This window comes from Stenella coeruleoalba (assembly GCF_951394435.1).
Source record: "Stenella coeruleoalba genome assembly, chromosome: 4".
In the NCBI taxonomy this organism is placed as follows: domain Eukaryota; kingdom Metazoa; phylum Chordata; class Mammalia; order Artiodactyla; family Delphinidae; genus Stenella; species Stenella coeruleoalba.
The window spans coordinates 129,697,746-129,724,517 of record NC_137149.1 but is presented as its reverse complement, the minus strand read 5'-3'; the positions used below and the strand labels follow the sequence as shown (position 1 = coordinate 129,724,517).

The 26,772-nt window shown below is 41.8% G+C and overlaps 1 protein-coding gene across 1 annotated transcript in view; it reads left to right on the top strand.

Moving 5' to 3' along the window:
* Nucleotides 1-23,564, top strand: part of MGST2 (microsomal glutathione S-transferase 2) — a gene marked incomplete at its 3' end in the record, with an annotated part of 71,376 nt that extends 47,812 nt beyond the window's left edge. The window contains 2 exon segments of the mRNA XM_079919673.1: nt 23,488-23,494; nt 23,496-23,564. Coding sequence (XP_079775799.1) covers nt 23,488-23,494; nt 23,496-23,564 — 76 coding nt within the window.
* Nucleotides 23,565-26,772: the final 3,208 nt, after the last annotated feature.

Here is a 26,772-nt window from a genome sequence, read left to right as displayed (position 1 = left end):
TTGACTTCCTTTTATGGCAGAAAAAATTTCATGCTCCTCTGTTTCCTCTTTTCCTCACTTCATCCTTCCAGAAAAGTTATATCACTTTGTTGAGTTAAATCAATGTTTATGTTGTTGTGATTAAGTAAATAATGTTCAAAGCTGAATCAAGTAGTATACTATGGTTACATTTCCTTCTTGTGTAGTTTTTTTGCTTTACATGGGGTTAATAATTGCCTCTTTGTTTGTTTGCTTAGTTTCATCTCTGAATCTTCAGCAGAACTGAAAATTTCCTCTCAGTACATTTAAATACATTAAGTAAGCTAGTAATACCACTTGTTTTTTCCTTGGAGTCATTTGTGCTTTAGTCTTCCATATTTCTTCTCCAATCTGGAGGTTGCACTTTAGATCTGTTACGTAGCTGTCATCCCACAACTTCCTGTCATCATCCTAGGAATTTCCCTTACACCCTACTGATTTGGATCACCGGTTTCCTGGATTTCATATTATCCTATGTTTTGGTTTTTCTCTCTCGTTTTGGTGGAGCACATCCTCCAGACACTTTCTGAGAGAAGGGGAATGGTAGGTCTTGACACTTCTGAATATGCCTCTGTTTCTCTGTTGAAATCCTTACCCTCAGAATTTCGAAAACATTGTATTCATTATTATCTAATTTCCACTGCTGTTGTTGAGGTGTTCTGTGCTGTTCTGATGCTTTGTTTGGAAACTGTAGAAGCTTTAGGGTCTTCCCCTGATCCCCGGCCTGAGGTGTTACAGTGCTGTGCTGGCTCAGGCATTTTTCTGCACTATGCTGAACCCTAGAGGAGTTTTTTTCACAGCCTGAAAACTCATACCCTTTTGTTCTAGAATATTTTAAAATATTGTTTACCCCTAAATTTTGTCTTCTAATTTTCTCTGTTCTTTTATTCTTTTTAAAAATATTTATTTATTTATTTGGCTGCACCGGATCTTAGTTGCAGCATGTGGGATCTTCGTTGTGGCCTGTAGGATCTTTTATTTATTTTATTTTATTTATTTATTTAAAAATATTTATTTATTTATTTATTTGGTTGTGCTGGGTCTTAGTTGCAGCAGGTGGGCTACTTAGTTGCAGCTCGCCAGCTCCTTAGTTGCGGCATTCAGGCTCCTTAGTTGTGGCATTCGAACTCTTAGTTGCAGCATGCATATGGGATCTAGTTCCCTGACCATGGATCGAACCAGGGCTCGCTGCACTGGGAGTGGGAGTCTTAACAACTGGACCACCAGGGAAGTCCCTCATTCTTTTTTTTTAAAATAGATTCATTTATTTATTTATTTTTGGCTGTGTTGGATCTTCATTGCTGCGCACGGGCTTTCTCTAGTTGCAGTGAGTGAGGGCTACTGTTCATTGTGGTGCGCGGGCTTCTCATTGCGGTGGTTTCTCTTGTTGCGGAGCACAGGCCCTAGACGTGTGGGCTTTAGTAGCTGCAGCATGCAGGCTCAGTAGTTGTGGCTCACGGGCTCTAGAGTGCAGGCTCAGTAGTTGTGGCACACGGACTTTGTTGCTCTGTGGCATGTGGGATCTTCCCGGACCAGGGCTCAAACCCGTTTCCCCTGCACTGGCAGGCAGATCCTTAACCACTGAGCCACCAGGGAAGCCCTGTCCCTCATTCTTAAAATATATATTAGTTGTAAGTTGACCTCCTGGACTGATCTTTAGTTTTCTTTCATCTTGAGTTTTTCATCTTCTTGGACTTTTGTTCTTTCAGGGAATTTCTTGAACTTCCAACTTTTTACTGATTTTTTAAAAAATTCAAATATGAATTTAATTCCTAAGAATTAATTTTTATCCTTTGATTGTTCTTTAGTTCTTCTTGCTGCTGCTGTTATATCATTCCTTTCTTGTCTCATAGATGCAGTTTATTCTCTTCTGAGGATTTTAATGATTTTTTAAAAAAAAATCTTCCTTTATCATTTCTGTTTCTTCCAAGTTCCTTCTTACTTTACTATTTTGGCCTTTGCCTTTAATTTTTATTTGTTATTCACCTGTTAAGTGTTTTTTGAGCACCTCTATGTATTAGGCACTGTTGGGAGATAGTAGTGAACAACTCCAACAAAGATCCTTGCCCTCTTGAAGTTTATCTTATAGCCAAGGAAGACAGAAGATACACAATAAGCAGATAATACCATAAGAAAATAAGATATTGTGTAAGAGGGTGGTGTTAAGCTATACAACAAAAACGACAGCATTACATAGAGACGTGGGGGAGGGCTGCTGGGGGGTGAGCTAGAGTGGGTTGCAGTTTAAACAGAGTGGTCAGTGTAGTCCCTACTGTGAAGGTGGCACTTGAACAAAGACTTGAAGCAGGTGAAGGAATTAACCATGTGGCCATGTAGGGAAGATGCTCTTGAGATAGAGGAAGTAACCAATGCAAGGACTTTAAGTGGAAATGTGACTGGTGGGTTAGCAAAGAAGTTAGTGTAGCTGAGAGAGGAAGCTGGCAGAGAGTGGTAGGAGGGAAAGTCAGAAAGGTAATGGATGACCAGACCAGGCAGGGCCTTGAAGGCCAGTGTAAGGACTTTGGCTTTTTCTCTAAGTGAAGTGGAAAGTTGTTACAGGGTTTTAAGCAGAGGAGTAACATGATCTTGTATTTTAAAAGGATCACTTTGTCTGTTTTGCAGAGAATAGACTGGGCGCATTGGTAGAAGCAGAAAATTCAGTTAGGAAGCTACTGCAAAAATTCGGGTGAGGGATGATGGCGACTTGAACCAGGAAGATAGCAGATGACGTATGAGATACAGCAGATTCTGTATATATTTTAAGGGTAGAGCCAATAGGATTTCAACAAATATGGAGTGTGAGAAGAGTCAGGAACAGCTTTCAGATTTTTGGCCTGAGCATCCTGAAGGATGGAATGGTGATTAACTGAGTCAGAGAGGGCTGCAGGAAGAGCAGTTTTGGGGGGAAGACCAGGAGATGGGACTTAACGCTATAGCTAAGGAGAGGCTCTAGACACTGTGCTCTACTAAGCTATTTGGATCGTTTGTTATTGCATCATAAACTGGCTAATACATTGTTGCTTACACATCCAAGCAGAGATAGAGAGTAGACAGTTGGATATACCAGTCTGCATTTTAGCAGGGAGATCTGAACTGGAAATATAAATTCAGGAGTCATTGGCACATGAAAACCATTTAAAGCCAGGACACTGGATGACATCTTTAAGGGCGTGGGTATAGGTCAAAAAGAGGAGAGGACCAAGGACTGAACCTAGAGCCCTCCAGCGTGATGAGGCCAAGAAAACAAGGGTCCAGCAAAGAGATCTGAGCAAAAGAGACCCTAGAGGCTTTACTCAAATGTCAGGTCATTCTTGATTGGCTATCTGTGCAATTTAAGAAAGAGGCACTAGGGCTTCCCTGGTGGCGCAGTGGTTGAGAGTCCGCCTGCCGATGCAGGGGACATGGGTTCGTGCCCTGGTCCGGGAGGATCCCACATGCCGCGGAGCGGCTGGGCCCGTGAGCCATGGCCGCTGAGCCTGCGCGTCCGGAGCCTGTGCTCTGCAATGGGAGAGGCCACAACAGTGAGAGGCCCACGTACTGCAAAAAAAAAAAAAAAAAAAAAAGAAAGAGGCACTAGGGAGAGAACTGGGGGCTCTGTGTGCAGAGATGGGGCTTACTGAGAAGGCAGCTTCACTGAAGGGTGATGGATCAGGGGCAGCCTTCTTCTGGGGGGACCCCAGATGATGGCATCTGTAGGTCATCTTTATGGGACCCTTAACTTCCTCTAGGAAAAAAACCCTTAACTCCCCTGTGAGGGAGGAGGGAGTGAAGGGTGAGGGAGGAGGGTGGGTATATTAGGCCTGCCTTCTAGTAGTCTGACAGTGTGGTGGGCGAAGGAAGGAAGCTTCTTCCACTCTGCAGTATGTGAATTCGCACTATGATCAGTACAGAATTTTACCCTCACGCTCCATTGTTCTTGGAGCCCCCAGAGATTCTCTGGTTCAGTTTCTCCAGACAATAATCCTCCCATCTCCTCTGATGGAGGAGTAGGGTGGGGCTCAGAGGTGGAGCAGAGCCAAAGGCCTCCTTCTACAGTCTTTCAACTAGTTCTTCTGTTTCAGCCTTTGGCCTCCAAGGGACCTGGGCCCCAGTTGCTGAGCCTCTTGGGTTCTGGGATAAGAATTGTCTCAGTCTTTTTTTTTATTTGCCGTGCTGCGTGGCTTGTGGGATATAAGTTCCCCCACAAGGGACTGAACCCGGGCCCTCGCCAGTGACAGTGCGGAGTGCTAGCCACTGTGCTGCCGGGGAATTCCTTGTCTCAGTCTTCACTGCTTCTTCCTCCTATAGGCACGTAGCTTCAGCTTTCCGCACTCTGCCAACTCAGCTATGGTTCCCCTTGTGCTGGTTTTCCTTCAGAAATTTGCTACCATCTCTCTTCCACTGCTGTGTCTGCTCCCGTTCTCTCTGTTCTTGAAGACTTTCTATCTATTTTTTATTCCTTTACTGGCATTTTAGTGAGGTTTCAGGAGGGAGAAGAAACAAACACGGGTTCAATCTGCCATGTTTAGCAGGAAGTCCTTGGGATGTGTTCTCGACATCATCTGGACACCCATTTCCCCCCATTCAGCAGAGGAAGGGTCTCATGCTCAGAGTCTCCAGCAATCAATAGCATCTAATAAGAATCTGACAACTTTCTGTTTTCATGGTATTTATTTTTATACTTATCTTTTATTTAGAAAGTTACACTCTTACATCACTACCGCAAGTGGGAACAATTTCATTTTTCCGAATTTGTCTGAGTCAAAAAGAAGTTGATTCATACAAAAATAATAAGAGATATATGGAGAAGCTAAATTTTTGACAGTAATAGATTAATGTTTGGAGTTTGGGAGATACCATACTATTCATACAAATGATCGCAGGAGGAAATTCTGCATCTTCTCACTTTGTCTTTCATGTTCTGAGACTTTGTTGGGGAGTGTTGGATTTCCAGCGGGCTAGATTCTTGGGTCACTTCTGGTTCTATGTTCGTTCACATAGTTTTCACAGATTTGATTTTCTTTCGAGTTACTGCTCTCTCCTTCCTTTTCTGCATCTGGACGCCTCTTGTCCTGGGAATAAAGCTGGACATCATTTCCAAATATTTCTCTTAAGTTGCTGTTTATAAGTATCCAAATCCAATTTCCTTGTTAAATGTGTTTTGTTTGATTAATCATGGCAGAACAGAGAGGGGTTAAAAAATAATAGCCAATATTAGGGTGGGGTGGGGGATTTGGAGCCATAAAATACCTTTAAGGTCACAGTATAGTTGTCCTGGGTTCTCTCTGAAGGGTGGATGGGAATGGTCCTACTCCCTTCTCTGAATTTCTTCTTGGACATTCCAGGGCACTAGCCCAGTTCTTGCCTTAGGTTCGAAGGTTTACGATGAACTTGGCCAGATCAGAGAAGATTCGTGGCTGATGAAGCCATTTCGACTTTATCTGAGGTAGTTAGGGCAGGAGCCCCTGGGATAACCAGTTTATTCCAAAGCCTACTCGGCTACCTATTCTCTTTTTCAGGGAAGGCTCCCTTGAGCTCTGCAAATCACCAAGAGGGAATGCACTTTCTTTTCTGGCTCTTCTGCACCAAAGCGTTGAGTCCCTTCAGCCTCCCTTGAAGATCTTATGGCCTCATGAGTAACAGAAACGCTGCCTCTTCCCCTACTCTTTCTCCTGCTGCTTTGCCCTAAGCGTAGTCAAGAAGCCCGCTGTTATGACTAATCCTTTCTTTGGGCGGAATTTGACATCTCATAGCAACCATTTCAAGGTCCCTCTGACCACCCCTGAAGTCCCTGTTTCCTGTCTGAGGGTCGCCTCAAGTTGGATACTTACCTGTCAAGCAGCGAGGATCATTATGGAGCCAGGGCCCCTTCTCTAGAGGCCCCATTCACTTCCTCTTCCCTTCCTCCAGGGAGGGCATTAGAGGTGACTCTTTCTAGAGTTTTGCAGTCTTTTGCCAGAATACACTCTTTGAAATTATGAAAATAGCAGCTATAATTTCACGGAGGGCCATTTCTTCATGGTATTGCTAAGGTTAGAAAATTCTATCTAGTCTAATTTGAGCACCTTGATCCCTTTAGATTAAAGGCTTTTATAAATTTAAAAAGTAGATCCAAGTAATAAATTGATCTTGTTGTAATTTAAATATATTTCCTCTGATTCTGTCCTCACCGGAAGAGAAGAATAGCTGCTGATGACCTCACTCTTTTTCATACACTTGAGGACCATTATTAAATGTCTTTCATCTGCTGTATTTTGAGGCTAGGTAGCAGAAATTCAGCTTCTTTTTTCAATCATTAAAAAATTTGGTTGTTCTCTTTAGACTAAAATTTTTCATATTATTTCTAAACCTGGGGCCTAGAAATGTACCTAGTATCCCAACAATGGTTCCATCAGTTCTGGGCGAGGTAGAAGAATTGCCTCTTACTTCTTTCTTGTATGTACTCTATTTGCTTAATGCTGAATCATTAAGTTCCTGTTCCAGAATTAACCTGCCACAAGGCACAAGTAAACCCAATCATCATGAATCTGAGAACTCTTTAGAAATGTTAGCCTTTTCTTACTCTACTAGAGTTCTTCTTTTTCTTCTTCCTTTTTTTTTTTTTTTTTGCCATTTACTAACTCCTTATAGTCACTTTGAATCCTGAAATTAAAACTGTTGACCATAATACATGCCTAAAACCTATGGAGAAAAGGAAAATTCACAATAGAGTAATTTTTCAAATATTCTGCAGCACCAGGATTATAGTAATGTGAGTCACCTACTTTTGTAGTAAGTACAAAAATGATAAATAATAGAGAGACAATAAACACATCTCCATTCTTATTACAAGTGTACCGATCTTAGGCATTAGCTGAAATCCCAAGATGTACTTTTTCACTGAGTTATAAAGGGCTTGGGTTCTCCAAGATGAGAGAGTGACTAAACGATGAGTCTTCAAACTCCACCCTCCTCTAAAGCCCACCTTGTATGAGTCAGCTGGGGCCACTGAAACAAAATGCCATAGACTGGGTGGCTTCAATGACAGATATTTATTTTTCACAGTTTTGGAGGCTGCAAGTCTAAGATCAAGGTTCTGGCTGATTCTATTTCTGGTGAGAGCTTTCTTCTCTTGGCTTAATGTGTCCTCACATGGCCTTTCCTTGGTGGAGGGGTGGGAGAGGGAGAGAGGGAGAGGAGAGAGAGAGGGAGGGAGAGAGAGTCAGAGTCAGTCAGTCTGGCAGGTGTCAGAGAGCTCTCTGGTGTTTCTTCTTATAAGGGCACCAATCCTATTGGATCAGGGCTCCACACTTCTGATCTCATGTAACCTTAATTACTTCCTCACTCCAAATACAGCCTCACTGAGGGGTTAGGGCTTCAGCATGTAAGTTTTGGAGCGACAAACATTTAGTCCACACCACCACCAAACAGCTTCTGTCACACAAGCTGGGTGATTCTCAGGTAGTCAGGGGACGAGAGGCAGCTAGAATTTGGATGAGCTGCCAGCCTCACTCCCTCATCTCCCCATCCTGTTCCTTATCAGCAGTACCACTGAAGTGCTAGTTAGATTTCATGCCCTCCTGCCATTAGCAGCAGCCTCCCTCCCGTGTCCCAGAGGGTTACTTGACAAGGGACAATTTAGATAGTTACAGGTCTATATAAAAGGATTAGCTCCAGCAACCTCTCATCCCCAAGCCTTTTCTGAGCATATTAACCTGTTGCTCTGACCCTCCAGCCAATGTAATAATCCAAAACACTTCTTAGGGTCAAAAGCCAGCAGACCAAGTCTGGGTCTCTGTTAATAGTGCAGGTAGCTCATGGAGGTGTGCAACCGACTGGTGGTGTTTCAGAACAAGTCACCAAAACAAAAGAAGAAAAAGGAGCAGCAAAAATCTTGAACGGGGGAAACCTCCTTTAAGTTGCCTTGTCTGTGTTTTATTTTTAAAAGTTGTCATACTCTAAGCATGGCATTAGAGGTGTCCTCCGGCTGTCCTGGTTTTCCCCTATGGGAAATGGTTCAGATTTTCTATGAACATGATTGTCATAAGCAAAGTTTCATGTTGAGTGCTTACGAGAAATCTATCAAATAGCAGAAATATTCAGAAGTGTTTTAAGGCCAAAGATTTCCCAAGTGATGTGTACACATTGAGGGGCACACTAAGGACTCTGCTGTGGGAGTGAGGAAAACATTGGAGCTCCTATTTATATTTACTCTTAAAATATCATCTTTTAATTTCTAGTTTGTGTTTGTTTCATAATGTACATGATACTCTTTTCCAGTCGAATGTATTAACCGTGCTAATGGATCAATCCCATATTCCCAGTGGTTTAATGTAACGGAAGTTTACCGTTTTTCTTGCTCACGTCAAGTCCTATGTGGGTGCTCCTGGTTAGGTGCCCTTTCACATGGTCATGTAGGGACCAAGGCTTTTTCCATCTAAGGGTTTTGTCCCCATCCGGGTCCTCAGCATTCTCTCCATGCAACCAGTGCGTGGGGTGAAGGGAGCTTGGCACACCAGCTGCTTAGCCATCTGGCTCAGAAGTGACGTATTTCATTTCACTTACTTTCCATTGGCAAGAAGTAGCCCCACTAAGATCCCAGGAGGCGGGGAAGTGTATCCCTGACTGGGCAGCTACTGCACAGCACCAACTTCACACCACCCCTGTTGTCAGCCAGCCGCCTCTGCTATAGTAGGACGTGCAGTTATTTTTTATTGGGGTTGTGCAATTAAAAAAAGTCAGAGACTAGGGTTTTAGGCACTGCCAGAACACAATATGATTCTTTCTTTTCCAGTATGGGGTGAGCTTTATAGTACATACACTTAATGACGGAGATAGGGCCCAAGCAGTCCTTAGTTTAGGACTACCTTCACTGCTCCCAGCCTTCGGGTCCAGACAGGGATCTGCAGTGGTCACATGTCCTGAGCCCCCAGGCCCAGGCTCCCTTGGAGTTGGGGACGGACGATGGGGGCTTTCAGTGGCTTTAAATATTCAATCTCCATTGGCTCCACTGGCCCATCTTCTAGGGTGACCAACTCTTGCCAGTTTGCCTGGAACTTTCCCAGTTTTAGCACTCCGATTTCTGTGTCCCAGGAAATCCCTCTGTTCCAGGCAAAGCCCGGATTGTCCTGGTTTAAAAAATCAAAGTCGCCCGTTCTGAAAACCTGTTCAGTCCAGGGCAAACCAGGATGGCTGGTCGCCCCACTGTTCTTCCAGTAAAGACTCTTTCTGTTATTACCCCTGGGTGGAACTTGAGGCCCGTGGTGACATCTGCCTATAACAAAAGAGAAGCTTCTCCCTTATCTTTTTATGGGAAGCTTAAATATCAAAGAGCACAGGATTATAGTGCAAAGAGGGCTCTCACAAGGGAATGAGTAGACAGACTCATTTTCCCTCAGCGTGGACACGCAGGAAATGGGGCGGTCCAGCGATGGTCAGAACCAACATTACCCTCTGTTCCCACGCAAAGGGAGACTGACACAGCTGCTGCCAGCTGATTTCTGTCCCATTTCTGTCCCCTAGATTTCTCCTGAGGATCTCCTATAATATAATCTGCCTTCATGTCCAAAAAGAGATCATCAATTATTTTCACTTTGGTTTTCCTGGCGAAGTGACTGTAATTAGTCACTGATAGGATTGTGCAGGACACATTTTCAGTGTTTGGTCCCCTTAGTTAAACAATGTCTGTGGACAGCTCACTGTGAACAAGCTGCTCTGGAGCACATCCGGGTGTGGACCACTTAACGGTGCTCTGGGGTCTGCAGGGACCCGAAAGTGCTGGTGGTGGAAGGACATGGTCACATGGTGGAGGAGGTGCGGGAGGTCAGACTGAGCAGCCGGAACGGGATTCCAGTTATTTTAAGGCCAAGCAATACCTGGTGTCTTCAGCAGGCAGCAGCAGGGAAGACCGTTAGCAATAGCAGGGCCCCAGGCTGGCTGTCAGAGAATTATTTTCAATCTCTGAAAGGTGATAGTGGGACACATCTTCAGGGCTTAAGGCGGGTCGGTAAACAAGGGACCAGGAGAAAAGTACGACGAGCGCAGCTGGGACAGGAGGTCAGGGTGAGACCAACAGTGACTAACGGCTTATAGGGGACAAAGAGTCTCATTTCTTAGGAGAGGAGGGTGCAGAGATATGGTACTAAACTGCCCACATCCACCAGGCTGTGCCCTCTGGGAGCACAAATGCAGTTACACTCACATCCCTGCCTGAGTCTCCGTGACTTCTAACCGCTCCCCCGGGACCTCGGCACCCCTTTCCTCCATCTTCTCAGTTACTTCCTGGAGCCCCCGGGCACGTGGGCAGGGACAGCTCTGCTGCCTAGCAATTGAAGTGGGGGGCCATGCCACTGCCGTGCTCCAGTCCTCCGGCCCTGTGGGTTCGGGATCCCTCCCCAGGTCCTGGGGTCTTCCGTGACTGCTCTCCGGCTGCTCTTGGTCTGTGGCAGAGGGAGGTGAGGGCTGTGGCTCTCTGCAGCTGTTTGGCACTTCTGTCTGAGGCATAGCACTGCAGGCATCTGGAGTTTCACCAGTCCTTTCATGAAGACCGTCCTTCAGCTTTCAGCCTGGTCTCCACTCAGGTGTGAAACCCGTACCCTGGCTTGGGCAGGGGTGGGAAAGACCCCAGAACATCCCTCCGTTTTCCTCATTTCCTCTTTCCTCACTCTTGCTTGCCCAGAGGCCTTCTTCCTCTTGCAAATAAGAGACACAAAAGCGCACCTGCATCTCAGTGTGTGTGGACGGATGCCCACAGGGGCCACAGACCCAAGGTTCTGCCTCTGCAGCTCAGTTTGGACTTGGCTGGGATGCTTTTATATAGTATCATCTGCCCCACATGCCTAGCCAAGGCTGCTAGTACAGTGGGGAGAAAAAACCTTCTAAATAGTTAGTCTTTATGAAGAATAATACGGACTGGTTTTGAGGGTGATTTTTAAAATTTTTTTTATTTATTTCTTTTGGCTGCGTTGGGTCTTTGTTGCTGCGTGTGGGCTTTCTCTAGTTACAGCGGGAGGGGGCTGCTCTTCGTTGAGGTGCGGTGGCTTCTCTTGTTGTGGAGCACAGGCTCTAGGCACGTGGGCTTCAGTAGTTGCAGCATGTGGGCTCAGTTGTGGCACGGGCTCTAGGGCGCGCAGGCTTTGGTAGTTTTGGCACGCGGGTTCAGTAGTTGTGGCTCGCGGGCTGTGGAGCGCAGGCTCAGTATAGTTGTGGCGTATGGGCTTAGTTGCTCTCTGGCATGTGGGATCCTCCTGGACCAGGGACCGTGTCCCCTGCATTGGCAGGCGGATTCCCAACCACTGCGCCACCAGGGAAGTCCGAGGGTGATTTTTTATTTTTTTCGAGGGTGATTTTTTAAAAAAAATCTCATCATGGATAATTTTGTGTCGTGCTGTGGAAGAACTTACCCCTTAAATTTTGGGATAATTTAAGGTGTTTTACAAGACTAGATAGAAGATGGGACAATTGTGTTTTGTTTCCAAAAAGGATAAAATTCATAGAAGAAGACAAAGGGGATAATATCCTTGACACTGGGTGTGGAAAATAGAGCAACCTTCTGCTCCTGTTCTCTTTTACTTCATGGAAAGCAGGTCCATGGATTTAGTCGAGGAAAAGGAAATGTTTTTTAACATAGCTGTAATTATTCTGACCGCATTTGTAAAGTATCTTTTCACTTAAGCTACCATAGGAACTCACAAACTTTAAAAGACGTTGGTAAAAATGCAACCATCAGAAGCAAAATAATGCCAAGGATAGGAAATGGCAGAAAGACAACGCTCAGTTATTCCCCTAAGAATGAGAAAGTTGTGGCTATGGTTTGTGAGGTATCAGTGTCAGGCCCTGGACAAGATATTCCTTAGGTCATTCCAGTGGCCTTTCAGGCCTTAAAGGCAACAGTAAAAAAAAAAATGAAGAGGAAAGCATTTGGCATTCGTATTCTGCATTTCTGGTGTGCCAGGGGTCTGATGGTCGCTCTGCTGGCTCTTAGAGAGCTGAGTGGGTGACATTACCGTTGTCATTGCCGGCTCAGGGTTAGAAAGGTCCACCCGTGCTTCTGACTCTGCACCAGCTGTGGTCTATATATGAGCGCTGAGTTATGCAGTTAGTTATGAAGCTTCCTTACCCAGCTTTAAGAGATGGCTGAATGATTAGCAGGGAGTTTTTTCTAATGTAGTTGAGTCAGAAACTAATAAGCTTGAGTTAACCCATCCACAATTTCCTGTAGCTTTATGGAGAATGAGGAAAGAATTATGCTTCGTAATTAGGCTTTCTTCTCCTTTTTTTGAGTTAAGAGATTTTTTTTCAGATTTATTGAGGTATAATTGACAAATAAAGTTGTAAGATATTTAAAGTGTACAACATGATGATTTGATAAACGTATAATTTGTGAAAGGATTTCCTCCACTGAGTTAATTAATACATCCCTTACCTTACATATTTACCCTTTACATATTTAGTCTTTTTTTTTTCTTTTTTTTGGTGGGGGCACTTAAGTTCTACTCTCTTAGCATATTTCAATTATACAATAAAGTGTTATGAACTATAGTCACCATGTTATATATTAGATCCTCAGACCTCATTCCTTTAATAACTGAAAGTTTGTACCCTTTTACTAGGCTCTCCCTATTTCGCTCACCCTCAGGCCATGACACCTACCATTCTACTCTCTGTTTCTGTGAGTTCACCTTTTTTTTTTTTTTAAAGATTCTACATGTAAGTGATACCATGCACTATTTGTCTTTCTTTATCTGGCTTATTTCACTTAGCATAAGGCCCTGCTGGTTCATCCAGTTTGTCGCAAATGGCAGGATTTCCTTCTTTTTAAATGTTGAATAATATTTCATTACATATAGGTATATCACATTTTCTTTATCCATTCATCCACAGTTGGATACTTAGGTTGTTTCCATATCTTGGCTACTGTGAATAACACTGTAATCAAGATGAGAGTACAGATATCTCTTCAAGATGGTGATTTCATTTCCGTTGGATATATACACAGGAGTGGGATTGCTGGATCATATGGTAGTTCTAGTTTTAATTTTTTGAGGACCCTCCATACTGTTTTCCATAGTGGTCGCATCAGTTTACACTCCCATCAGTGGTGTATAAGGTTCCCTTTTCTCCAAGTTATTGCCAGCACTTGTTCCTTGTCTTTTTGATAATAGCCATTTTAACAAGTGTGAGGTGATAGCTCACTGTGGTTTTGATTTGCATTCCGCTGATGATTAGAGATGTTGAGCACCTTTTCAGATACCTGTTGATCATTTATGTCTTGGAAAAATGTCTTTTCAGGTTTTCTGCCCGTTTTTTAATTGGGTTATTTGGTTTTCTCTGCTGTTGAGTTGTATGTGTTCTTTGTGTATTTTGGGTAGTAACCCCCTATCAAATGTGTGGTTTGCAAATACTTTTTCCCATTCCATAGATTGCCTTTTCATTTTGTTGGCAGTTTCCTTTGCTGTGAAGAAGCTTTTTAGTTTGATGTAGTCCCACTTGTTTTTTTTGTTTGTTTGTTTGTTTGTTTTTGCGGTACACGGGCCTCTCACTGTTGCGGCCTCTCCCGTTGCGGAGCACAGGCTCTGGATGCGCAGGCTCAGTGGCCATGGCTCACGGGCCCAGCCGCTCTGTGGCATGTGGGATCTTCCCGGACCAGGGCATGAACCCATGTCCCCTGCATCGGCAGGCAGACTCTCAACCACTGCGCCACCAGGGAAGCCCTGTTTTTGTTGCCTTTGCTTTTAGTGCCAAATCCAAAAAATCATTGCCAAGGCCAATGTCAAGAATATTTTCCCCTATGTCTTCTTTTATGAGTTTTATGGTTTCAGGTCTTATGTTCAAGTCTTTAGTCCATTTAGAGTTGATTTTTGTGTATGGTGTAAGACAGGGGTACAGTTTCATTCTTTTGCATTTGGCTGTCTGGTGTTCTCAACACCATTTACTGAAGAGACTATCCTTTCCCCATTGTATATTCTTGGTTCCTTTGTAAAAACTAATTGACCACATATGCATGGGTTTATTTCTGGCTCTCTATTCTGTTCCATTAATCTATGTGTCTGTTTTTATGCCAATACTGTACTGTTTCAATTACTACAGCTTTGTAATATAATTTGAAATCAGGAAGTGCAATGCCTCCAGCTTTGTTCTTCTGTCTCAAGATTCCTTTAGCTATTCATGTTCTTTTTTGGGTTCCATATGAAATTTAGGAGTTTTTTTCTATTTCTGTGAAAAATGCCACTGGAATTTTGATAGGAATTGCATTGAATCTGTAGATTGCTTTGAGTATTATGGACACTTTAACAATCTTAATGCTTCCAACTTATGACCATGGAATACCTTTTCATTTATTTGTGTCTTCTTCAATTTCTTTCATCAGTGTTTTATAGTTTTCAGTTTACAGGTCTTTACCTCCCTGATTAAATTTATTCCCAAATATTTTATTCATTTTGATGCAATTGTAAATGGGATTGTTTTCTTAATTTATCTTTCTGATAGTTCGTTGTTGGTGTATACATACACAAATGATTTTGTATGTTGATTTTTTAAAAAATTTATTTATTTATTTATTTTTGGCTGCATTGGGTCTTTGTTGTTGGGTCTTCGTTGCTGCGTGCAGGCTTTCGCTAGTTGTGGTGAGCGTGGGCTTCTCTTCGTTGTGGTACGCAGGCTTCTCATTGTGGTGGCATCTCTTGTTTTGGAGCTCGGGCTCTAGGCACACAGGCTTCAGTAGTTGCGGCACATGGGCTCAGTAGTTGTGGCTCATGGGTTCTAGAGCACAGGTTCAGTAGTGTGGCACACAGGCTTAGTTGCTTCGCGGCATGTGGGATCTTCCTGGACCAGGGCTCGAACCCATGTTCCCTGCATTGGCAGGTGGATTCTTAACCACTGCTCCACCAGGGAAGTTCTGTGTGTTGATTTTGTATCCTGCAACTTTACTGAACTTATTAGTTCTAACAGTTTTTTGGTGGAATCTTTAGGGGTTTTTATATATAATGTCATCTGCAGAGACAATTTTACTTTTTCCTTTCTGATTTGGTTGCCTTTTATTTCTTTTTCTTGCTTAATTGCTAAGATTTCCAGTACTATGTTGAATAGGAGTGATGAGAGTAGGCACCCTTGTCTTGTTCCTGAGTTTAGAGGAAAAGTTTTCAGCTTTTTATTGTTGAGTATGATGTTAGCTGTGGGCTTGTCATACATGGCCTTTATTATGTTGAAGTGTGTTCCTTTTATACGCAGTTTATTGAGAGTTTTTATCATAAAGGATGTTGAATTTTTGTTTTGTTTTGTGTTTTTGTTTGTTTTTTGCGGTACGCAGACCTCTCACTGTTGTGGCCTCTCCCGTTGCGGAGCACAGGCTCCGGACACGCAGGCTCAGCGGCCATGGCGCACGGTCCCAGCTGCTCCGCAGCATGTGGGATCTTCCCAGACTGGGGCACGAACCCGTGTCCCCTGCATCAGCAGGCGGACTCTTAACCACTGCGCCACCAGGGAAGCCCAAGGATGTTGAATTTTGTCAAATGCATTCTCTGCATCTATTGAGATAGTCATGTGATTTTTATCCTTCATTTTGTCAATGTGGTGTATCACATTGATTGATTTGTGTATGTTGAATCATCCTCGCATCCCTGGGATGACTTCTACTCAGTCGTGGTATATGATCCTTTTAATATATTGTTGAATTCAGTTTGCTAAAATTTTGTTGAGAATTTTTGCATCTATGTTCATCAGGGATATTGACCTATAATTTTCTTTTCTTGTAATGTCCTTGTCTGGCTTTGGTATCACAGTAATGCTGGCCTCACAAAATGAATTTGAAAGTGTTCTCTCCTCTTGTATTTTTTGGAAGGATTTGAGAAGGAATGCTATTAACTGTTGTTTCAGTATTTGGTAGAACTCACCAGTTGTGGTCCTGGTCTTTTCTTTGTCAGGATGTTTTTGATTACTGATTCAATCTCCTTACTAGTAATTGGTCAATTCAGATTTTCTATTTCTTCATGTTTCAGACTTTGTAGGTTGTATATTTCTAGGAATTTATCAATTTCTTTTAGGTTGTCTACTTTGTTGGTATATGATTGGTCATAATAGTTTCTTATGATCCTTAGTATTTCTGTGTGATCAATTGCAATGTCTCCTCTTTCATTTCTGATTTTATTTATTTGAGTCTTCTTTTTTTTCTTCTTGGTCTAGCTAAAGTTTTGTAAATTTTGCTTACCTTTTCAAAATATCAGTTTTTAGTTTCATTGATTTTTGTCTTTTTAGTCTCTATTTCATATTTTTTCTCTAACCTTTGCTTTTTCCTTTCTTCTACTAAGTTTGGGCTCAGTTTGTTCTTCTTTTTCTAGTTCCTTGAAATATAAATTTAGATTGTTTATTTGAGATCTTTCTTTTTTTCTTAATGTAGGTATTTGTCACTGTAAACTTCCCTCTAGAACTGCTTTTGCTGTATTCCATAGGTTTTTGTATATTGTGTCCCCATTTTCATTTGTCTCAAGATATTTTTTGATTTCCCTTTTGATGTTTTTCTTTGACTCGTGTTCAAGAGCATGTTTTTAAATCTCCACATATATATGAATTTTCCAGTTTTCTTCTTGTAATTAATTTCTTGTTTCATACAATTGTGGTCAGAGAAGATGCTTGATATGATTTCAATATTCTTGAGTTTATTTACTTTTTGATCTATCCTATTCCATATGCACTTGAGAAGAAATGTCTGTTTTGCTCTTGTTAACTGGAATGTTCTGAATATGTCTGTTAGGTCTACTGGTCTAGTGTGTAGTTTAAGCCCAATGTTTCCTTATTGATTTTCCATCTGGATGGTCTATTCATTGTTGAAAGTGGGGTATTGAAGTCTCCTACTCTTATTGTATTGCTGTCTGTTTCTCCCTTCAGATCTGTTAATATTTGCTTTATATATTTAGGTGCCCTAATGTTGGGTGCATAAATATTTAAACTTGTCGTATCTTCTTGATGAATTGATCCCTTTGTCATTATGTAATGACCATCTCTATATCTTGTTAAAGTGTTTGACTTAAAGTCTGTTTTATCTGAATCTCTTTTAGGCAGCATATAGTTGGGTCTTATATTGTTTTATCCATTTAGCCACTGTGTGTTTTTTGATTGGAGACTTTAGTTCATTTACATTTAAAGTCATTATTGATAGGTGTGAACTTACTATTGACATCTTGTTAATTGTTTTCTGGCTGTTTTGTAATTCCTTTGTTCCTTTCTTGCTCTCTTCCTTTGTGATATGATGATTTTCTATAGTGCTATGCTTTGATTCCTTTTTCATTATCTTTTGTATATCTACTATAGACTTTTTTTTTTTACTATAAACTTTTGCTTTGTGGTTACCAAGAAGCTTACATAAAACATATTTATACAGTCCATCTTAAGCAGATAGCAACTTAACTTTGAATGCATTCAAAAGCTCTATATTTTTACAGTCCTTCCCCATTTTATGTTTTTGATGTCACAAATTGATATTTTCAATATTGTGTAGCTATTAATAAATTATTATTGTTTTGTTTTTAATACTCTTGTCTTTTAACCTTTATCCTAGAGTTGTAAGTGACTTACCCACCATCACTGCAATATGAGAGAATTCTGAATTAAATTATATATTTACCTTTACTGGTGAGTTTTATACTTTCATATATTTTCATATTAGTAATTAGCATTCTTTCATTTCAACTTGAGGACCTATATTTTTTACATATGTCAGTATTTTTATTAATTTTTAAATAAAAATTTCAAAGGTTACTTTCCATTTACAGTTGTTACAGAATATTGGCTATATGCCCCATGTTGTACAATACATCCTTGAGCCTATCTTACACCCAGTAGTTTGTACTTCCCACTCCCCGACTCCTCTATTGCCCCCTCCCACACTGGTAATCACTAGTTTGTTCTCTATATCTCTGAGACTGCTTCTTTTTTTGTTATATTCACTAGTTTGTTGTAAATTTTTAGATTCCACATGTAAGTGATATCATACAGTATTTGTTTTTCTCTGAAGACCTTGCTTTAACATTTCTTATATCAAGTCTAGTGGTGATGAACTCCTTCAGATTTTGTTTCTAAAATTCTTCATCTCTTCAGTTTTGAAGGACAACTTTGCAGGGTAGAGTATTCTTCGTTGGCAGTTTTCTCTTTCAGCGCTTTGAGTATATCTTCCCACTCCCTTCTGGCTTGCAAAGTTTAAAATTGCTTCTTTGTTTGCTATGGTCCTGTGAGACTTGTGAGTGCCAGCCTCATTGGCTATCAGAGCTAGGTGATTTGGAGGCCGGTCCCTCAGAGAGAAGCTGCAAAAGCTGGGCTGCCAGATGTGTGTACAGACTCCTTCCAGACAGATGCTGGCAATCTGGTTTTATCAGTGGAGCAAACTGAAGGAAGTAGGCAAGAGAAGTGCCCATGATCTCCCCTGGGCTCCAGAGAGGATCTCAGCTAGCTAGCCCTTGGATATGTGCTAAACTAGAAGCTGGGTCTCCAGGCATCAGCTTGTGAAGTATGCAGTCAAACCCTTTCTAGAGAAAGACTGGAGACAGGAGTTTTTGCCTGCTCCCTCTGCACTGAGCCCTGGAGGCTTAGCTGTACTGAGTGTTCATGTGCTCTGTTAACAATTGCTTCTTTGTTTGCTATAGTCCTGTGGGTCTCATGGATGCAAGCCCCACTGGCTTGCAGAACTAGATGTTTTGGGGACCCAGCTCTCAGGTGGAAGTCTTAAAAGTTGGAGTGCTAGATATGCAATCTCAGCCCTTTGCTTCTCCCCCAGGGAGAAGCTGGGGGTTGAGGATTTTCTCCTGAATGTATTGTGCTGTGCCAGGGGTGGTGTTTATGACGAGAGTGTGTCTCAGCCTCTCCTGCTTATTTCAGTGTGACTACTATTTATTTATTTATTTTTTGGCCATGCCACACGGCTTGCAGGATCTCAATTCCCTGATCAGAGATTGAACCTGGGCCACAACAGTGAAAGTCTGGAATCCTAACCACTAGGCCACCAGGGAACTGCCAGTGTGGCTATTTTCTTATTCGCCTGATGTGTAGGAGTCATTCAGCTGACTTCTGGATTTCTTTCCGAGGGAATTGCTCTGTGTGTATCTGTACATTCAGTGCATCTGTGGGAGGAGGGAAGTTTAAGAGCCTCCATGTCACCATCTTGGTCACAAAAGAAAAGAAAACAAAACACCTTTTCTTTCATTAAGAAAGAAAAGAGAAAAAAGAAAAGGGAAGAAAAGAAGGAAGAATCATTCATGGTGACCTGGGTTAGAAGACTCAAGCCTTCAAGAACCAGAATCAACTGTTTCTGGGTCAATTGCCTCATAACCTTACATACTTAAGCTGTACGGCTTAAGGAAGCATGTAGGATCATTTCTAATCCTGTAGACTATGACTCTTCCACCAGGATCAACTCAAAACCTCATTATGAATTACATTAAAGTTTTTTTTTCTGGTTGTGATATTGTCAGGAAAGAGCTCAGCCAACCTAACCAAGATCACTTGGGGGTGTAGCACAGGAAGGAAGATGAATATAGTTCATCTTTTTTCCTTTTGCTAGGTGCAGATGAATTAATTATAGTTCCCAGAGAAGCATTCCCTTTCGCTTAAAATAGTGTCAAATTTTCCATCCAAGTCTTCTATGAATAGAAGCTATTTGACTTGACATTAGGACAGAGCTTTGGAATCTGGAGATGACACAGACTACCTCTGTTTCTCTGCAAGGCATCCATCAGCTTGGGTTCTCAGTCGTTAGTTTTTTTTTCCTCCATAAAATGGGAATGAAATACACTCATTCATTTATTTCAGGAGGCTTTAGGGGAATTATTTAAAAACCATTTTTAATGTGCTGAGTAACTCAAATGGAAGGCAGTAGATGCAAGGGAATTCTGGGGAAGAAATCCATTTAATATGAATTGAGTTATTTTCTGGGTTATTTAGATAAGATACAGAATGATCTTTAGGCTCGGAATCAGGACCATCTCCAGGCCTGTCTTTTGGAAAAGAGCTACACTTCATTTCTATTGCTGGCAACTTACATGTAGGAGAGTGATTCTTAGCCCTGCTCTGAGGTTTAAAAAATGTTTGAGTCCCACCTTGAAAGACTGATTTTACCTGTAAGGACATTTATGCTCTTTAGGTTAATTCTTATAATTATTTTTGTAAGAAGAGGGTACACATGTACCTATAGATGAAAACTCACTGCTTTGGTTTATAGTTTTTTTCATAAAATAACCCACGTCTTTATTTTCTTCCTGCAGACAAAACTGTGTGGAGTTTTACCCAGTATTTATGATTACATTGTGGATGGCTGGATGGTATTTCAACTAAGGTAAGTTTAATGACGACTATGGTCCTTACAACTATTAAAAACAGCAGATACACAACCAGACATCTACTGACCCTGGAAGTTGTTTTACACAAAATAAGCACTGTCTGTTTGCATCCAAGGACACTGTGCTGCAGATAGGCTAACTTTGGCGTCATTGCAATTTAATTCAGTGATTTTTTAAAAACTTGGAACAAACTGTACGTGGGGGAATCCAGAATGAGTATGACATGCGATTTTGTCTTCAAATCTAATATGCTAAATTCTAATTTATTTGCAGGAACAGAACACAGAATTAACAGTTCACCCTAATAATTATAGGTAATATTTATTGAATACTTACTTTGTGCCAGGTACAGTTTTTTGTTTTTTTTTTCCTTGTGGTACGCGGGCCTCTCACTGCTGTGGCCTCTTCCGTTGCAGAGCACAGGCTCCGGACGCGCAGGCTCAGTGGCCATGAGTCACGGGCCCAGCCGCTCCGCGGCATATGGGATCCTCCCGGACTGGGACACGAACCCGTGTCCCCTCCATCGGCAGGCGGACTCCCAACCACTGCGCCACCAGGGAAGCCCCAGGTACAGTTTTTAAGTGTCATGCATGTATTATCTCATATGTAGGATTTACCTTCCTCTGTGGCAATGTCTGTAATTCATTCCTGCTTTACAGGTGAGGAAACTGAAGTACAGAGAGGTTAAGTCGTTTGTCCAACTTAACATTCCCCAGTGTAGGAGAAAAGTAGCTTTCAAGTACAGAGCAGGGTTTATCGGTATTTGACCCAACAACCCATGTACTTTTTGTTAAAAGTTTCCAAGGATGTAGTGCTGCTACTACTGTATGTAGAAACTCTATAAACATCTGCTTTCCATTTGAATGGGGTATCCTTGGCGAGCTGAGGGCTTTACCCAAACTCTGCCCGCCCCTTTCGCGGGAGCTCAGACTAGCGTCAGCTACCTTATTTGGAGAAATTCAATCCCTTTTTCTTTCTGATAACTCTCGTGGCCTCATTTGGGTTTGACACTTGATTGCTACGATTTAAATAACCCCCAATCTAGCTGGTTTTTAAAGGCAACCCTATCACCTCCCCTCCTGTAATTTTTACTGTCAACTGAGAAATTTCAGCTAAAATGTCCTCTAGAGAATGACTTAACTTTTTTCTAACTTACATTTTTATCCCTTACGGGCAAGAATGAAGGCGGCAGGCCCTTGTCAGGTGAGACCACATTCACAACTAATAACAAAAGTGCCTTTTGATAATGGGGCTCGGCCTCTGCCATTTGAACCTTTGGATTTCCCTGTGATGGGCTGAATGAGGCTGACCGCCTCTTTTCTTCCTGCAGACAAAACTGTGTGGAGTTTTACCCAATATTTATGATTACATTGTGGATGGCTGGATGGTATTTCAACCAAGGTAAGTTTAATGACGACTATGGTCCTTACAACTATTAAACAGCAGATACGCAACCAGACATCTACTGACCCTGGAAGTTGTTTTATACAAAGTAAGCACTGTCTGTTTGCATCAAAGGACACTGTGCTGTAGATAGGCTAACTCTGGCGTCAAAGGATATCTTGGGTATCTTGTTGTAATTTGCACTCTTTCTTATCCAGAGTAGGTTGCCTATTAACTGCCTTGAACAGTTCTCATTGGATTTCTGGGAGTAATGGATTAGATAGGGAGTTTCTAAACCGCAGCGTGCTCAGAACCTCTCCCCTTCCTCAGAGGCCAGGTGGCCCTTCCACCCTTTCTCCTCCTGTTCTCATCCTTCGGGGCCCAGCACAAGTGTCACCCCCTCAGAGGGGCCTTCCCTGACCCTTCCTAAAGGCGGCCTCCTCCAGTTCCTGGCAGCCCATCCTCCTTCATTTCCTTCACAGCACGTTCAAGTCTATTTTTCTTGTTTTCCCCTTTGTTGTCTGTCTTTGATGATAAACTCCATAAGGGCAGGGAGCTTGTATCTTTTTCACAGCTAACTCTAATCCTTAGAATAATACCTGGTATATAGTAGAAGCCAAAAAAAATGTTTATGACCTAATAAAATAAAGAATTTCATTTTATCCAGCATATCGGAGTCCCACAGACAGACTTCTAGTGTTTCTAAGAGGGCTCTGGTAATTTACATCTGTGAAGTGCTGAGGAAGACAGAGGGTCCCTAGTGTAGGGAAGATATTGAGAGTTTTCATTGGACTGGATGGCAGAATACAACCCCACATTTTACCTTTCTTTTAGGTAAAATTTGTATTTAGTGAAATGCACAGATCTTAAGTGTACCATCCGATGAGTTTTGACAAGTGTATACACCTGTGTCACTCAAATCCCTATCAAGATATGGAACGTGACAACCACTCAGAAAGTTTCCTCAGGTCCTTCCCAGTACCTTTCAGAGGTAGACAATGCTCTGCATTTTTAAAATCAGTTTAGTTTTGTCCATTCTAGAAATTTCTATAATTGGAATCATAGTATGTACTCTTGTATAATGCTTCATTCACTCAGCAAAATATTTTTGAGATTCACCATGCTGTTTATTTCACCAAGTTGTCTGTTTCTTTTCCTCGCCAGTGGGTGTCTGTTGTATGGTTATCACAGTTTGGTTATCCATTCTCCTGTGGATAGATTTCCAGGCTGTTCTCGGTGTTTGGCTATTATGAATAAAGCTGCAGTGACCATTCTGTACAAGTCTTTTTATGGACATGTGCTTTCATTTCTCTTGGGTAAATACACAGGAAAGGAAGGAATTGCTGGGTCAGAAAGTAATGTTTAGTTTTATAAGACACTACCAGAACTTTTCCCGAAGCGGCTGTATCATTTTGCATTCCCACCAATAATGTATGAGATTCCAACACCCCCAATATTTTATGCTTCAGTCTATTTAAAATTTCGCCCTTCTGGTGGGTGTGCAAATGGTGTCACCTCGTTGTGGTTTTAAATTGCAGTTTTGCTGATATTGAATGATGTTGAATAATGTTGAAAAAATTTTCATGTGTGTATTGGTACATTTGTTTATCTTGCTATGTGACTTTTCTATTCAAATATTTTGCCCATTAAAAACATTAAGTTGTTTCTCTTTCCTTATTGAATTGCCAGAGCTCTGCACACAAGTCTTTTGTCAGATACACGTTCTGTGACTGTTGTCAATTTTCACACCGCGTTTTGAGAGGCTGCCATCATGTTCTGTGTCTTTTCTTTTTTTTTTTCTCTACAGTTTTTTGATACTTGTCTAAGTCTGGTGTACATATATGTCCATCACCAGTATTTCTGGGGATACTCAGAAGCTGCTAAAAAAAAGGTAAGGAACACCCAAGAATTGTGTGTTTAGACAAAAAGTAGCAGGATGGAGTCTATATATTAGATTCCTGTTCCTGAGAGTAATACAGCACTGATGGCTATGACGGCAGAAGTGATCTACGTTGCCTGAGGCCAAGTCTCATCAGGTCCTCCACAACTAGGTGTGAGACAGGAAATTGCAAGGATAAAACTGTACACTAAGTGTGCACTCTTTTGATCACCACACTTTAAGTCCTTGCAAATATTTTGCACTGTCTCCCAAATTTACCAAGGAAATAATCCCTCCCAGCCTTGATAATCCCTTGAGTGTTCAAAAGGAGCCACTTGACCTCTGTGGCTAGGCATCCTCTTTAATTTATCTGATGAATCAAAATTTTCAACTGGCAAAAACATGGAAGTTCTGGGCAGTGTCCACAATGAGAGTTCTGCCCCAGGCTCCCCAGCTTCATCCCTGTAGCCCAGTTTATTTATCACCTCTCTCTCTCTCACATCCGCCTGCAGGATCACTGGCTTCCGGTTGAGTCTGGGGGTTTTGGCCTTGTTGACTGTCCTAAGCACCGTGGGGATTGCAAACAGCTTTCTGGATGAATACCTGGACTTCAGTGTTGCCGAGAAACTGAGGTACTTCTAACGTTCCCCCCTCCCTTTGCTCAAACGCTTGCAGAAGATGTTTCCACTCTGAAGGTTAGATGGTGCCACTTGTTCAATTAAAAGAAGTAAGTCTCCTTTCTTTTTGAAATGGCTTTGTAGAAACATCCCCTTTAGATTTTCCTGTTAGTTTAACGACTGAAGTTTGCTCTGAGGGGGGAGGATCCGTAGCATCAGTGGAAGTGTGTTGAGCCCTGGTTTTAGGAGCACATGCCAAAGTCATGACTGCCGGTGTAGGGAGAAAGCAGCCTGACCTGTCTGTGTCTAGGGCTTTCCGTGGACCACTGCCATCACTAACCTCTAAGACTGCTTCTCTCTTGATGGGAAGTTCCAGATAGATGCTGATAAGGCAGCTGAGCCCACTTCATTAGTTGCAGGAATGCACCAGTTGGTGAGGGAAGTCAGGCAAACACATCGGGTAGCCAGAGAAGAGAGTCATCAACTAACAGCACAAAACACATCTGGCTGTGAAAATGGACTTTGTAACGAACAAAGGAAAAAGGAAAAAAAGGGTCTGTCATTTTTAAGAAACCATCCAGAGAAGTGTGCTCGGGGAATATCTTGCCCCTGGGCAGGGGAAGGAGGGTCATGGTCATGGCTGGAGAGCCTAGGCTGGGTTCCACTGCACTTCCCGTGCCACGCGGGGCTGGAGGCCTGCTGCTGTTGGACCCTGATGTGCAGTCACTGTCTTGGCACAAGGCAAATGACCCTTCTTCACTTTCTTCATCTGTAAAATGGGAATGAGTCTTCAGGGACCTTAGCAGAATGGAATTGTGAGCATATATAACTTTTTAGCATCAGGAAAAGCGCTCTCTGTAATTTTTCTAAAGAAAGTGTGACAGCCTTGAATCTGGTGTAGGCATCTCCAAGAAACTTTTTATTGGGCCTTTTTTGGTGTGTGGGTACAAAGGCAGTTACAGAGGCTATGAATAATAGAGAAAAATAAAGGCATTAAAACACTAGCGTTTCCAAAATAGTAGGGGAGAAGACACGACAGCCTCTTGCATCCCAAATAGCTGGGCTAAATACCCTGGAGTACACTGAGAACGACCAGTCTGGGAATGGGGTATCCGGATATCAGCCCAGTTCCCCACTAACTGGCTCTTTGACTCTGGATAAGGCAGCTCACCATAGAGGTTGTGCAGCAAAAGAAGTGTAGACTCGGGCCACTCAACATGAATCCTGTTCTACCACTCGCTGGCTATGCTACCACAGCCGTGTAGCTCTCTGCCTCAGTTTTCTTCTCAGGTAAAATGGGGCTAATATTTTAAAATGCTATGATTCTGTGGTCTTTTTACTTTTTAGTATTTCAGTCAGTTATAGTGACTCGTATTGTGACATTTTAGTTGTTTTACACATTGAAGACAATAAAGGAAGAGAAAGTGCAATTTTTTTTTTTTATTTTCATGGAGAACTTAAATTTAATGTGTCCCGCTAGGGGGTAAAGTGCAAATTTTTGACCATAAAGCATAATTACTGCAAACTCATTATCCTTTGGAAGTGGGAAAAAAACCACAACTTTCCAAATCTTACACTTGAGAATTTTTAAACAATTTCTATCTTGCATTTAAATTGGAACTATTTAAAGATGTAAACTATAAACACATACACACACACACACACACACAGACACACACACAGAGTTTGGTTAAACAACATGTGGAAAAAAGAAGATGGTCCCACCCGCATATCAAAGCTTTTTATCTTTAAAAATATCTGAACTATAGAATTTATTTCCTTTGTTCCAATTCTATTGTCACCAAGGCAACCTCTTGACGATTTTAATTCCTATAATTTGGTTACAGGGAGCAAACGTGTTGGCTAGGGAGATGTGGGTTTCTGATCTGACATACATTTTTTTTATATATTAGTAAATTGACTGATTTTACAGGGAGCAGACGTGTTGGCCAGGGAGATGTGAGTTTCTGATCTGACATACATATCTTTTACATATTAGTAAATTGACTGATTTTATTTTTAGAAATCAGATTCCTTGCCTCAAAAAGTCAATGTTATAAACAAAGGGATGGAGAAGAACTTTTCTGCATTAAAAGATACCCTTAAGAGGCATAAAACCCAAATGGCAATGTGGGATCCTTGATCAAATCCTGGTTAGAAAAAAACAGCTATGGGAGACATTTGGGACAATTTGAATAAGGAGTGAGAATTAGATATTAGGGAATTAATTGTGTTAGGTGTGATAATGATGTTGTGTCTAGGAAAGACAATGCCCTAATTCTTTGGTGAGGTATGCTGGGAGGTTGAGGGGTAAAGTGACTGGGCGTGTACAGCTTACTTTGAAATGGTTCCACAAAATATGTATGTGAAGCCTATACGGTGAAGTGTTAACAAGTATCAGATCAAGTTGGTAAGTGTATAGTTATTCATTGTACTATTCTTTTTTTCTGATTGTGTGAAAATGATTGTCATACAAGTTTAAATATCTGAGGCAAAGTTAAAAGCTAAAGTCAGGTTCTCAGTAGCTCTGAAGAGTTTTATGTTGAGTGCTGCATCCTTGACTTGGAATCTGAGGTAGGGATAGAACCATAGCATT